The sequence below is a fragment of the Crinia signifera genome, chromosome 12 (assembly GCF_055691185.1).
Source record: "Crinia signifera chromosome 12, ASM5569118v1, whole genome shotgun sequence".
Classification (NCBI taxonomy): Eukaryota; Metazoa; Chordata; class Amphibia; order Anura; family Myobatrachidae; genus Crinia; species Crinia signifera.
The window spans coordinates 19,499,605-19,513,109 of record NC_139228.1 but is presented as its reverse complement, the minus strand read 5'-3'; the positions used below and the strand labels follow the sequence as shown (position 1 = coordinate 19,513,109).

The following is a 13,505-nucleotide window of genomic DNA, read 5'->3' as shown; positions in this document are numbered from 1 at the left end:
CTGGTCTTGGTGATATGCCGGTGATTCTATTGATTACCGATAACCTATTATATTGTATTTTCATCCAATAAAAACAGATGGTCATTGTCATGGTATCCAATTAACCAGCTTTTTTTATTGGGGCCTGGTGGCTACTTATCGTGGATTATGCTTCGCATGCCGCATAATACCGGATAACAGAGGGTACCGGGAGAAGGGACGCCGGCATCTGGGCTAATGGGATAGCCCCGGCCAAACCCATTCGCTATGGTGAAGCACTGATTCAAATAGATCGCTATACTGTATCTATATATAGGTCTATATCAATCATTATCCATCTATACTGTATATCACCTTGGATCAGGGCTACCACTGCTCCTCACCTCTGGGGGGGGGGGGGGAAGAATCCCAGTGTTGCCAAATTTGTGTTTGATGAGATGGGTTTTAGATTAATGAAAAGTTATCTGTAGAGAAGTGTAATTACTATGTTAAGGAAAGTAATACTTAATAAAGAAGTTATACAGTAAGTAAGAAAAATAAATTCCCTTTTTAACTATAAAAAACTAAGTGCAAGGTAGACATCGCCTAGTTATCAACTACTATTAGAACTTGTCTGCAGCAATTCCTGCATTATATAGTAAGTGCTATGGCCTTATTAGCACCAGTAAGATCTATACCCCCATACAGGGGTCACCAACCACAGATGTAGGTCTCACTGTGAGATCAGAGAATAAACAAAGCAGTAAATTTGTACCGACACTCCGTAATAAGCCAGTGATTTCCATGTGTGACATTTGTATCGCTCTTTGTGTTGAAGGAGGTAAACGGTGTGTTTACACCATTACTGGTCGGCGCAGGGGGAGGAGGAAATGCTTACCTAGAAGATCCAGATGAATCTTCAGACTTTGTACTAGAAGGAATATTTGAAAGGAACATGTCAGCTCCTGGGATGAATGGACAGAGTGGAGCAGCAGGTACAGGAAGTCATAGTCATTTACAAAACAGTATGTACTGAATAAAGGTGTTAAACAAGGGATGCTATGTTGCAGCACAGGGGGATGGGGAGGAGTCTGGCAAAGGGGACAGAAGGACAAGTTCTTTCATTATATATCACAGTTGGAACCGAGTCAGTCTGCACAAGATGCTGTTGTGTATTTAGTGTCTGATCAGGTGTACAACAAAAAGTAGAACATAAAAGGCTCATTGCACGCTGCAGAGTCTTAACCAACCATTTTTATGTTTGCCAGAAATAATGTAATAGCTGCAAGTTCATAAAGAAAAGCAAACCATACTGTACAACAGAGGGGTCTTCACAGTCCAAACTCTAAATTTGCGGCCTTCTAAAAATACCTTCTAAAAGAGTGCACGCTAGAGGCACGCTCCACAAAAAATTAGATGCGTTCTCACAAGGAATGTGTTCTTAAATTACACCACACAGTAGCGCAATCTTATTCACATTACACCGCTTGTAGGGCCACTGATTCACATTACACCACACATCAGTTTCCCTTTTTCCAATTACGAAACACAGTAGAGTCCATTATTTATGTTACTTCAGGCATTTGTTCCCTTTATTCACATTATGCTACACAGTAGTGCTGTATATAAAATGCTAATAGGAGTAGTAGTAGTAGTTGTGCCTTTTACACTAAACTGCCAACAGTAATACTTTCTTACACATAAGTCCCACAGTAATGCCTCTTATACATAATTTCCAGAATAATTCAGGTTACTCCTAATGCTCATAGTAGTGCTGCCTACACATAATGCCCAGAGTAATGCAGGTTACACCTAATGCTCATAGTAGTGCCGCCTACACATAATGCCCAGAGTAATGCAGGTTACACCTAATGCTCATAGTAGTGCCGCCTACACATAATGCCCAGAGTAATGCAGGTTACACCTAATGCTCATAGTAGTGCCGCCTACACATAATGCCCAGAGTAATGCAGGTTACACCTAATGCTCATAGTAGTGCCGCCTACACATAATGCCCAGAGTAATGCAGTTTACAAATAATGCTCATAGTAGTGCTGCCTACACATAATGCCCAGAGTAATGCAGTTTACAAATAATGCTCATAGTAGTGCTGCCTACACGTAATGCCCAGAGTAATGCAGGTTACGCCTAATGCCCACGGTAGTGCTGCCTACAGATAATGCCCAGAGTAATGCAGTTTACAAATAATGCTCATAGTAGTGCTGCCTACACATAATGTCCAGAGTAATGCAGGTTACGCCTAATGCCCACGGTAGTGCTGCCTACACATAATGCCCAGAGTAATGCAGTTTACAAATAATGCACACAATAATGCTGCTTACATAAAATGCCACTTATACATAATGCCCAGTGTAGTGCCCCATACACATAATGCACACAGTAATGCTGCTTACACATAACGCAAACAGTAATGCCGCTTACACATAATGCACAGTAATGCTCACGCTAGTGCTGCTTACACAGAATGACCAGAATAGGGACCTCTCACTACTCTTTCAAGAGTAGTGCCGCTTATACATAATGCCAATAATAGCACAGCTTTGCTGCTTACGCATAATGCCCAGAGCAGCGCTGCTTACGCATAATGCCCAGAGCAGCGCTGCTTACGCATAATGCCCAGAGCAGCGCTGCTTACGCATAATGCCCAGAGCAGCGCTGCTTACGCATAATGCCCAGAGCAGCGCTGCTTACCCATAATGCCCAGAGCAGCGCTGCTTACGCATAATGCCCAGAGCAGCGCTGCTTACGCATAAATACACTAACTATGTGAGCATCCATCTGAATGGAATAAGACATATACAATTATTCACTAGTGGACCAAATTGAACGCATGTTTGTGATGTAACTAAGTTGTACTACATCCACCAGTATGATTTCAGTTAAAGTATGTGATGGCGTGTAATAATGCAGATGTGACATAAGTACTGAACACGGGTATAGAGTGTGCGGTGGGGTTTACACACTGTATCCATCATGGATACACCACAGATATCTGCAGTTACAGAAGAACTCCAGAGAGCAAAATAGCACAAGTGTGACTATCCTGTAGGAGATTTGTGCATTCCCTGTAATTACAACCAGTCTGGAGACCACACACACTTTCTGTAGTACCATAGTAAACTCTACACGCCAAGATTCAAACCAAATAAACCCCCCAAGACTATCCCACTAAAATAATGTCCCAACCCATTGCTCTATTATACCCTGCCTATAGTATCTAGCCACAAAACATGCCCGTCTATTTATATAGTGTTCACGTTTTACAGAGAATGTTTTATCATGTGCTTCAATGGCCTCAATCAATGTTTGATCAGTCCCTGCCAAAATGGAGATTGCAATCTATATTCCTAACACATACATACACCCTATATAATCCCTCAAAAGTATTTCTACTCTAACCACCTCACATTCAGCACGGACAGATATATACACAACATGTGGCTATTAATAACAAGACTGTACTTATGAAAATATAAACCATACTGTGCAAGTTATGAGGGAGCGAAGGACCTTGGACTATCCCAGAACAGTTATGCAGGTCTCACCCCTCTCGCACAGAGTTTGCTGTCACACAACGTTGGAAGAAGTTGAGATTTTTTTTCCCCTGTGCATTGTATAAATGCTTAGTTGGAAACGTAGAGTGACGTTATCCCTACTGAATCATTCTGTAGGTTAACTGAGGCTTTTGGGACAGATTCTATGTCACATGCATGTGTGTGTGGGTTGCACAAAAGTTTTAGTGACGTTAGCGAGGATGTCAAAGTTGACGAACGTCCCAGAAGGTCAGGCATCTGATCTAAATGATGGAAGAAATGGTAACATTGACACTTCCCATGCTCGCCAGACCTACAGTACCACCAGGTGTCTACTTCTTTTTCCCTAAAGTCGAATTTGTACTAAACAGAACCTGTTATGCATCAGTAACTGAGGTATAGAAGAAAACGACAAAGCTATTTAGACAGCTGTCAGATATTGAGCACCGTTGCGGCTTTTATCAATTGAAAATAAGAATGTAGGAGTTTGGACGCAGAAGAAAAGACCGTCCTTGGCCTGGCCACTCCCACAAAATAGAGCAACATGCCCCCATTTCTAGAAAAGCCAGCCACTTCTGCCCCTGTCCGTCCCCTCTAAAGCCTCTGCCCGATTCACTATTCTGCGATGCAATCACATAATCCATTCTGGACTCATTCTTTTCAAACATTTTATTAGTCATATTCCACATCTAACAATGACAGTTATCACAATACATATTATAACATACTATATATCAACATTGTATACTCTATTCTGGACTCATTCCACACAAATCCTGTCCATCAAGGAAACGATTTGTTGTTGGCTTATGCATACAACCCGAACTATCCCCTTAATGCACAATGATCGCTAAAAACAAGTCACACCGATATCACAAACCTGATACACACTGATCCCTATGTATGGGTCACACTGATATCAAACAAATGACACACATTTATGCCCAGGATGCCGATGGTCAGGATGCTGTCGGCCACAACACCGGCGCCGGGGAGGGAGAGATGGCTGAGAAACGGGTACAAAATGGTACAACAGTACAGTTGGAGTGTGTGCAATATATGTGGATGTTGCGATCACCTGAAGAGAGGCTTCTTCATGTAGAATATGGCGCTGTCTGGGTCCCGTTACAGTAGGGTAGATGTAGTTGTAAGCAGGGGAGGCACCAGAGCACAATATAAAATTCAAATAAGGGAGCCACACCAACTGCCATTCCAACCTTTCTCACTGGTAGTTGCTTGGGCTCCCCTCTTTGAATTTCAAACGGTGCTGCAGCCCCACCTCCATCTGTCGCATCTGGATTAGTTCTGCATTTCACCACCCCGTCATAACAAGTCACCGCTCTCTGACGTGTCATTATAACATTTATTTTTCCTGAACAGCCTTAAATATTGTTCCGATACTTTCAAAAACGGTTTGCTTAGGAATTCCAGGATCTTGATTTTAAGATGTTTATGTTCAACTTTAACGTTCTTTCAAGTGACAAGTCTGCATAACAAATAGTTGAAATGACAATCCTCGGCAGATGTTATATTGCATGTTTATCGTTTCCTTTATATATGCGGGTAACAGCATGGCTTCTGTTTTCCATTACATAAACTGTTTGCATGAATGGTTGATGTATAGAATGTCATTTGATGAACGAAGAGAGTTTATGGCTAATGTTAGAATCGGGGGGTTATCCTTTGGGTCGATAGTAATTCTTCCATTTGCGGTATCTGCTTTTCATTTCAATTTGCCATAAAATGTATTTCTAGTTACACTGATGTTTTCAAGTGTGTAGTAAGCTACAGTAATGCCAGATGCTCGTGTAATGTGTTACACATGGTATTAATAATACCTATCAGATACAATTGTTCCACCTGCATTTCACTAGAATGGAGTAACCTGCATCTCATTATCTAGTGGCACAAGTGTCCTCATGATTTGTGATGGACATACCCGATGCCAGTTACGGACGAGCAGTGGTCGTGCAAGCTGCACTTAGTTAGACTTCGGGGGTTATTCGGGGGTTCGTACGAGAGCAGGGCTACGTTCACACGGGGACCAATGTTTTTGGTACTTGTTTCCTAGCACGGCCACACCGATTTCCATCGGGTGGTCGTGTCTGAAAAATCTCGTCGGTCGCATCGCATGCGATGCGACCGACCCGATTTTTTAATTGAATCAAATGTGAATAGGGTCCCTGGGGCCCGATTTTACATTGGATTCAATGTCAAATATTCCCTAGACCCCCAAATTTAACACCGTAAACCCCACCCCACGATTGACGCCAACCCGAAGCGTGGCGCGCGCGCGAGGGGCGGCGGTGCGCGTCCTCCGACCTTTTCATTCCCCTACTATCCACGTCGGCGTGGAGTTGAGAATATAAAGTGTGGCGAGCGCAGCGAGCCACCGAGCCCGAAGCGTGGCGAGCGCATGCGTATATCTTCACAGGTATACGCGTCCGCTCGCCACACTTTATATTCTCAACTCCACGCCGACGTGGATAGTAGGGGAATGAAAAGGTCGGAGGACGCGCACCGCCGCCCCTCGCGGGCTCGCTGCGCTCGCCACGCTTCGGGTTCACGTCAATTGTGGGGTGACGACGGGGCCATATATAATGTGAAATGGGTCATATTGGCCCATTTCACATTTTTTACTATGTGAGATGGACTTAATCAAGTCCATCTCATCTTGTGCCATTATAATGGCACAAGACCGATGCGATGCTCCCGATTTCAATGTTAAAAAATTATTTTAACATTGAAGCCTATGGCAAAATCGGGGGCATCGCGTTGGGGCCAATGTTAATGGTCCCGACCGACGCGATGCCCGCGATTTTTCCTTTGCCGGCAAAAGGGACCTGATTTCAAAGGAAATCGGGTCCATCGAGGGCATCGTGTACCTTAACTTAAAGGTACACGATGCCCAAGATTGTGGCCGTACTAGGAAACAAGTACCATGTTTTTTTCTGCGCGTGTGCATACGCCCCACAGCGAACAGACTGTGTGTGCGAATGCCGTGTGCACGCACCCAGGACAGCGGGCAGGGGCAGAGAGGGGCTTGGGGTGGCACCATTAGCATATGGGAACGCCCAGCGTTTCATCGGCGTTCCCATGCTAACGCACGAATATGTAAGTGGTTTGAGAGTCATGCACCTTCTAAATCTATCCATGGTTGTGACCATCGAAAGATGTGGGAGGTTCCCCCTGCCCGGCGAATGGATGTTACTGTGTAACATCCATTCGCAGGCCCTTGCGAGCGAGTCGCCCTTGCGAATGGGTGGCGCCAGCCAACCATTCGCAAGGCGGGGTTTGGTGAATTAACAGCATAGACTATATTTACTGTGCGGAAATCACTGGGAAAATGGCAATTTTCCCAGAGATCTGTCTGTGCACAGTACAAAGGTCACCAGGAAAATGGTGCCATAGATATGCACATGGCTATAAACTCTGACACATCCATTCTCTCTTCAATCAGCTCTTATCAGACGGCCGTGCATTTACTAGCCTTTGCTGGCTGCTCGCAGGGGTAATCCAGTGTTTACTTCCAGTTTCCCTGTTGCTTGTAACCCCATAGGCATGTGTGGTATTTGATCTGTGTGAGCGCCTGTGGAGGGAACACCCACTTATATATATATATCGCAGACTTTTTTGTATTCAAGGTGTGGGGTCACCTTATAGGGTGCACCATCCACAGGCAGACTTTTTGGAATGCGCATAAGACCGAAATCCTACATTGTTTACCATTATAGAAATTAACCCGAATCCGCTTTACAGGTCAATTGATTCTTGATATAGAATGTATTTTACCACTCACTCTACATATAATATCAGCTGGTATTTCCTTTATGGTCTTTATTCTTTATCAGTTACGTAATGACTAATTATGGAGGGGTGTCAGGGTAGTAAATAAGAAAGATGGGACACTTTGAAACTTCTTCTTTATGTTGTTGCGGTCACTTTGCAGGTGGAGGGGGCGGCTGGAGTGACATCACTGAGCTGCCGTGGGCTGGGCAATCTCTTCTTGAAGGGTCAAATGGGGGAGTGTCCTGCTACCAGGCAAAAGCCAACCTACAATGGGACACACATGGTGGTTTTGGTGGTGGAGGAGGCCCGTGTACTTCTGGTGGAGGAGGAGGAGGATACCAAGGTAAGGCAATAGGGTGAATAGATCTCCTATTGCATCCTGTACTTTATCATATGATAATCAAATGCTTTTGAGTTCCTCATAAATTCACCTGTGGGATACGGGATGTGTCTTTATCCAGAATGAACGCATTTATTTAGCACCTTCTAGATGATAATAGATAGAATCTGATTGGTTGCCCATAGCAACATCCCATCTTCAGTAGAACTGCATCTACTGAAGATTCTTCCATTATCAAATAAGCCACAGTCACAGACGAGTGGGAGGACACAGGCAGAGGGCCATAACCTGCGCATCAGGGCACAGCACTGTCCATACCTACTTACAGGGGTTCCTGGTGAACACCCCCAGCAGGTTAGATTCCACACTCCAGCTTTGGCTCTAGCCAACCTCTTTCACTGGTCTTCAGTATTCCTATAGTCCATGCACAAGCACTACATTAATCCTGCAAGACTGTTAATCCCAGCCACAAAGCCTGTCGGTAACCAAGACCCTCAGCCAGACCGAAAAAAACCATCCTCGTAACAGTCAGACCCCTAATGCTCCGCTATGACAGGCTGAACTAATAGAGACAGTGCAGCAGAAATAACAGCGGTACTTGTGTATTTGGAGGGCACCCAATTAGCATACGTACGTAGGCGTAGTGAAATTGCATCGCATGGGACGTTTTCGTGCCGTGCAATGCGATTTCACGCGAGGGGACGCGGATTACTTTACATGTGATCCGTGTCCGCTCACCTCGCGACCTTTTCATACCCCCACTATCCATGTCGGCGTGGAGTTGATTTTCTAAAGTGTGGCGAGCACAGCGAGCCGCCGAGCCCAAAGCGTGGCGAGTGGACGCCAATTACTTTACATGTGATCCGTGTCCGCTCGCCACACTTTATAAAATCAACTCCACGCCGACATGTATAGTGGGGGTATTAAAAGGTCGGGAGGACGCGTTCCGCATCCCCTCGCCACGCTTCGGGGTGACGTGGATAGTGGGGGTGTGCTAAATACCATTGCATCACATAGACATGAACACTGGGGGTGTTGTACTAAATTGCATCGCACGCAAAATTGCATGCGATTTTGCATGTCATGCGATGGGCACTGCAGGGTGCAGTGAATGAATTAACTAGTGAGATCGCATCGCATGGCATGAAAAAGTGCCATGCGATGCGATTTCACTATGCAGAATAAACCACTAAGCAAATAGCTTAGTGGGTGCCCTGCAAATACACAAGTACTAGAACAGCCTCTGCAGCATGCTTATTAAAGGAGCCAGGCCCGACTCGTCACACATAGCCATTAACCTTTTAGGCGCTGACCCCAACACCTTACCACTTCTTCTGGTGGATCGTTCAGCGCTGTGCGATGTCAGGGCCAGAGTTCTCCAGTGAGTCACGCAGGGCCGGGCAGGACTATTGCTATGTTCCCCTACACACAAAGCGATGCAGGGACATTTTTAAGCGATGTCAAATCGCTTAGAAAATGCCCTGAAATTGCCCAGTGTGTAGGCCTCATAACCAATGCGATATATCCGTCTAGGTCTAGGTCTGAGCCAGTCACACCCAGACATTAGTGATAGCATTTCTTTGTGCATGCACCATACAGAAATGTGTATTTTATGCCAATGAAAGCATTCATTCGTGCAATGCTACAGGAAGCACTATATGTGTAAAACTCGTCTGTAAGAGATTTAAAAGACTTATGAACAATAAATCTTCTGGTCACTTATATTCCATTTATTCACAGGAGGACACGCATCCCAACAGGATGAGATTTTCATTGATGGGCAGGACGGGGTTTCATTCCTAAATCCATCTGGAGAACTGTTTATTGAGCCACTGGCTGGTGAGATCACTTATTTCAGATGCACAGACAAAAACAAGCAATAACTAACCGGCCCCTTCAGTTTCTTGTCTTTATCTGACATTTGAATTATGCCTTCATAAGCCACGCATGACTCCTAGCATTACCATCATTTATTTATTACTAGTTATTTATAAAGCGCACACATATTCCGCAGCGCCGTACAGAGAGAATATTTGACTTTCACAAAAGTCCCTGCCCCAGTGGAGCTTACACTCTATTTCCTACCAGTGACGTAACAATAGCTCCACAGACTAAGACCGTTTTTGAGGGTGCTAGAGGAGGCTGCGGCCTCCTACATCATCCTCAAAATGGTCTGCTGTTAGGGGGTGGCCATTTTGTGAGGGACATTTTTCATGAGGAGGCTGAGGGATGGTGGGCAAAAATGTTCCCGGTTTGGGGGGGGGGGGGGGGGGCGCATAATTTGTTGTTACGCCACATGTACATGCACACAAATTCATTCTAGGGTTCATTTTGTTGGGGCCAATTAACCTACCAGTATATTTTTGGAATGTGGGAGGAAACCAGAGTACCCAGAGGAAACTTACGCAGGCACGGGGAGAATATACAAACTCCACACAGTTAGGGCCATGGTGGGAATCGGATCCATGACCTCAGCGCTGTGAGGCAGTAATGCTAACCATTACACCGTCCGTGCTGCCCATATTAGTTGCAGATGGACAGTTCTGGTGTTGTCCGCTAACTTCCCGTACGTCTCCTTCCGCAGCAATGGATAATCATGGAGAAGTACATGTGGAGCTGCACCTGAACTGCAGCCACTGCAAATCTGGAAACTGTAAGAAAGATATGGAAGGCGGAACGGTGTGTGCCTGCGAGATTGGGACTATGCTGTGGAGTGATAACGTCACATGTATAGGTATAAACTGTGCAAATACTGATATTCCTATAAATCTTACTATCAGAGGGAATTCGTCCTCATCTGTCCTTGTTCGTTTATAGGAATCTACAGACATTTTGTTGACTAAACTAAAATCTAGTTCACGGTGTGCGGGTAATGTGCGCACTTTACATTTCTGCTTTCGTGGAATGTTAATTACAGCTGTATATAATCTACCGCTGTAGTACCATCTAATATTGCCTTGTGCTTCATATGTATATAAACATTCTACTGATGCTACAATTCTTACATTGAGGGGAATCATAAAAATGTTTTCTCTCTTTTGTTAATTTTAGGTCCCAGAGAACCCATTCCAAACAGACAGCTCCCCCTTCCACTAATTCTAGCTGTCCTTATTGCAACAGTAATACTTGGCGTGATCTTTGCTTGTGGAACCCTGTCATTTGGTACGTTTGTATTTGTGAAATTGTGGACAGACACCAGAGGACAAACAAAATAAAAAATGTTGCAATTTCTATGGAAAAAAAACCCCAAAAAACATTCAATTTTAAAGGATTTATTTACTAATGCTGTGTACACGTGGTGCAATGTTGCTTGCGACTTGATTGGGATCGAATCGAACGGCACACAGGATGCATTAGATTTGGGCTATATAGTACAGATCTGTATTCAGGGCCGGATTATAATGGAGGCACAAGGGGTCAGTGCCCCTGGGCCCCCTGTGGTTGGCATGTATTTTTTTTTTAAAAAAGCAAAAGGTTTTTTGCATGGGAGTGGGGTAGTGCTGCAGCTTCACCTATCTGCCAATGTGACAATGATTAATGGTGCTGAGCATCGGGAGCCAAGGCACACTGATTGCACAAGTGTGCCGTGCATTACTGGGAGTTGACTAAGTCCCATGATACTTTAAACCAGAGGGCAGAGTCTGAGAGGTTTGTGCTGAGCTCTAATTGATGGAGCTCATTACATGCCCATGGAGAACAGCAGCAGCAGCTTAGTCATGGGAGGGTTTTTAATCAAAGGCAGCACTAGGACTGTGAGGTATCGTACAGAGTAAGGTGCAGAGGGACAAACATATTCATATGGTATGTATTTATGTGTATGTGTGTATATATATTACCCATTGACCAAGTTTATACTGCCTTTACTCTGTGTTTTGACAGTGTAATATTCTCCCATGCAGTAATGACAAGTGCAAGGGGGCCCCCCTGGCTAAAGTACCCCGGGCCCCCCGAAGGCTTAATCTGGCACTGTCTGTATTATATAGTCTCGCCTGCAGAGTTTATTTCACAGTCTGATTTTCACTAAATGGGAGCGGCTTCGGGATTGAATCTCCATCGAATGCGGCTGAAAACCGTCCGAAGTCCATTCGATTTGATTTTAAACTATACAGTCAAAATCGAACACAAAAGCTCAGTGTGTGTAAGCAGCTTAATGGTCGGGTTACACAATTCTGCACTTCTGATCCGGTTTATGCCCAAACTTTAAAAGGTGAAGGACTTTACTAATGGTAAATAATCATGAATAGTTAAAACAAAAAAAAGCGAATGACCCCTAGTAAGTAGTCAGGGCCCAGGGTTCTAATGTGTAAGTGTAACGGAATATGCTGACCGTTTATAAATAAATAAGGGACATGCATTACGTCGACAGATAAAAGATAAACAATCTATTTGAGTTTTTATGGTTTTTACATTTGCTTGATTTACTATCCATGTGGACTATGACTGGGAATAGAAACTTGCTGATAGCGCCGCAAGGTCTACACATTTGGCAATAATAACCTGTGGTTAGCTAAGCATGCAAGACAGAGTAGATCTTCAATGCCCCCACCCAGAAACCAACTAAAATAAATCAGAGGCGATGTGCACAAGCAAGATAAAATAAGCATCTGTAGCGGACTGATATGTCACACATTGTACATGAGACAATCTCTTTTAGAGGCATAAACAAGTGACAGATTGATCAATAGTGTATATCACATATACAGGGTAGGACTGGACCACCGGGGTACAGGGAAAACCCCCAGTGGGCCCCAACTCCTTCTCAGAGGATCAGGTTCCAGACTGTCTACTTGAATTACACATATTACCTTATACTGTACATGTGTATTTTCTACAGCGCACTCCTATTTTTAATCTGGTACATTGCATGTAGTAGGCCTAACTCCCAGAGGCAATAGAGTCGCCTGCCTCTGGGGCTCCATGCCCTTAAGAGGCACCTGCATGTACAGCAGCACCGATGTGGTTCACAGTAGGATACAAATGCGACTATATACTGTATAGTGGGTTCTTTATACTTCATCTTCTTGCTTCCTAGTTTACCATCGCAAAAAGAAGCAACTGGAGGGCGCCCGGGTGAGGTTACAGAGCACGGAGTACAAGCTGAGTAAGATCCGCAGTTCCATCATTATGACCGATTACAACCCCAACTACTGCTTCGCTGGGAAAGGAGCTGGGTTAAGTGAACTGAAGGAAGTTCCTCGGAAAAACATCACATTGCTCAGGTATCACAAGTGCAAAGAATTATCTGCCAACACAGACGCGGCTTAGGGTATTGTGGGAATAGTCAATACTAGGCTTATGTGGCCTACACACACGGAGCAATGTAGGGGCATTTTCTAAGCGATCTAGTAAGGAATATGTGGGAATGGCCCCGTTATGGGATTGGTGGCCAAACGGACATATTTTCATATAACAATATGAGCTGCGATTGGTACTGAGAAGCCAATCTAGCAGAGCTGGGTTTATACAAATATTGCAGCATGGGAAAAGGCATGGTATGTGTATGAGGCATTTATAATGTGGCGTTGCACAAATGACAATCTAGGTCACACTTTCATGCTTCTTTCTTCCTCACCAGGGCACTGGGTCATGGCGCCTTTGGTGAGGTCTATGAAGGGCTCGTGGTTGGCATCTCTGGAGACCCCAATCCTCTTCAAGTAGCCATCAAGGTTAGTACAGTAGGAAACAGATACCCGAAACATGAAGCAGTCCCTGTAGAGATCGTTTAACCGTCAGCTGATGTCAGCCACAATTGTTCTTCACCATTGATATTAGCGGAACCTCTTTCCTCTAAAATGGCGGACGCCTTTATAGCAGAGAGCAGTACTGCACACTAACACGATGCAGGCATCCTTAGCCATGAAGCA

At 44.5% G+C, this 13,505-nt stretch overlaps 1 protein-coding gene and 1 long non-coding RNA gene across 6 annotated transcripts in view; one reads left to right on the top strand and one right to left on the bottom strand.

The window, feature by feature from the left end:
• LOC146050176 (uncharacterized) overlaps positions 1 to 13,505 on the bottom strand; it is a 135,371-nt gene that overhangs the window by 73,212 nt on the left and 48,654 nt on the right. The window lies entirely within an intron of this gene.
• LTK (leukocyte receptor tyrosine kinase) overlaps positions 1 to 13,505 on the top strand; it is a 156,861-nt gene that overhangs the window by 116,566 nt on the left and 26,790 nt on the right. The window contains exons 15-21 of the mRNA XM_083167062.1: positions 797 to 953; positions 7,462 to 7,644; positions 9,382 to 9,480; positions 10,226 to 10,375; positions 10,693 to 10,803; positions 12,674 to 12,860; positions 13,217 to 13,307. Of these exons, the coding sequence (XP_083023188.1) occupies positions 797 to 953; positions 7,462 to 7,644; positions 9,382 to 9,480; positions 10,226 to 10,375; positions 10,693 to 10,803; positions 12,674 to 12,860; positions 13,217 to 13,307 (978 nt within the window). The remainder of the gene's footprint in view (positions 1 to 796; positions 954 to 7,461; positions 7,645 to 9,381; positions 9,481 to 10,225; positions 10,376 to 10,692; positions 10,804 to 12,673; positions 12,861 to 13,216; positions 13,308 to 13,505) is intronic.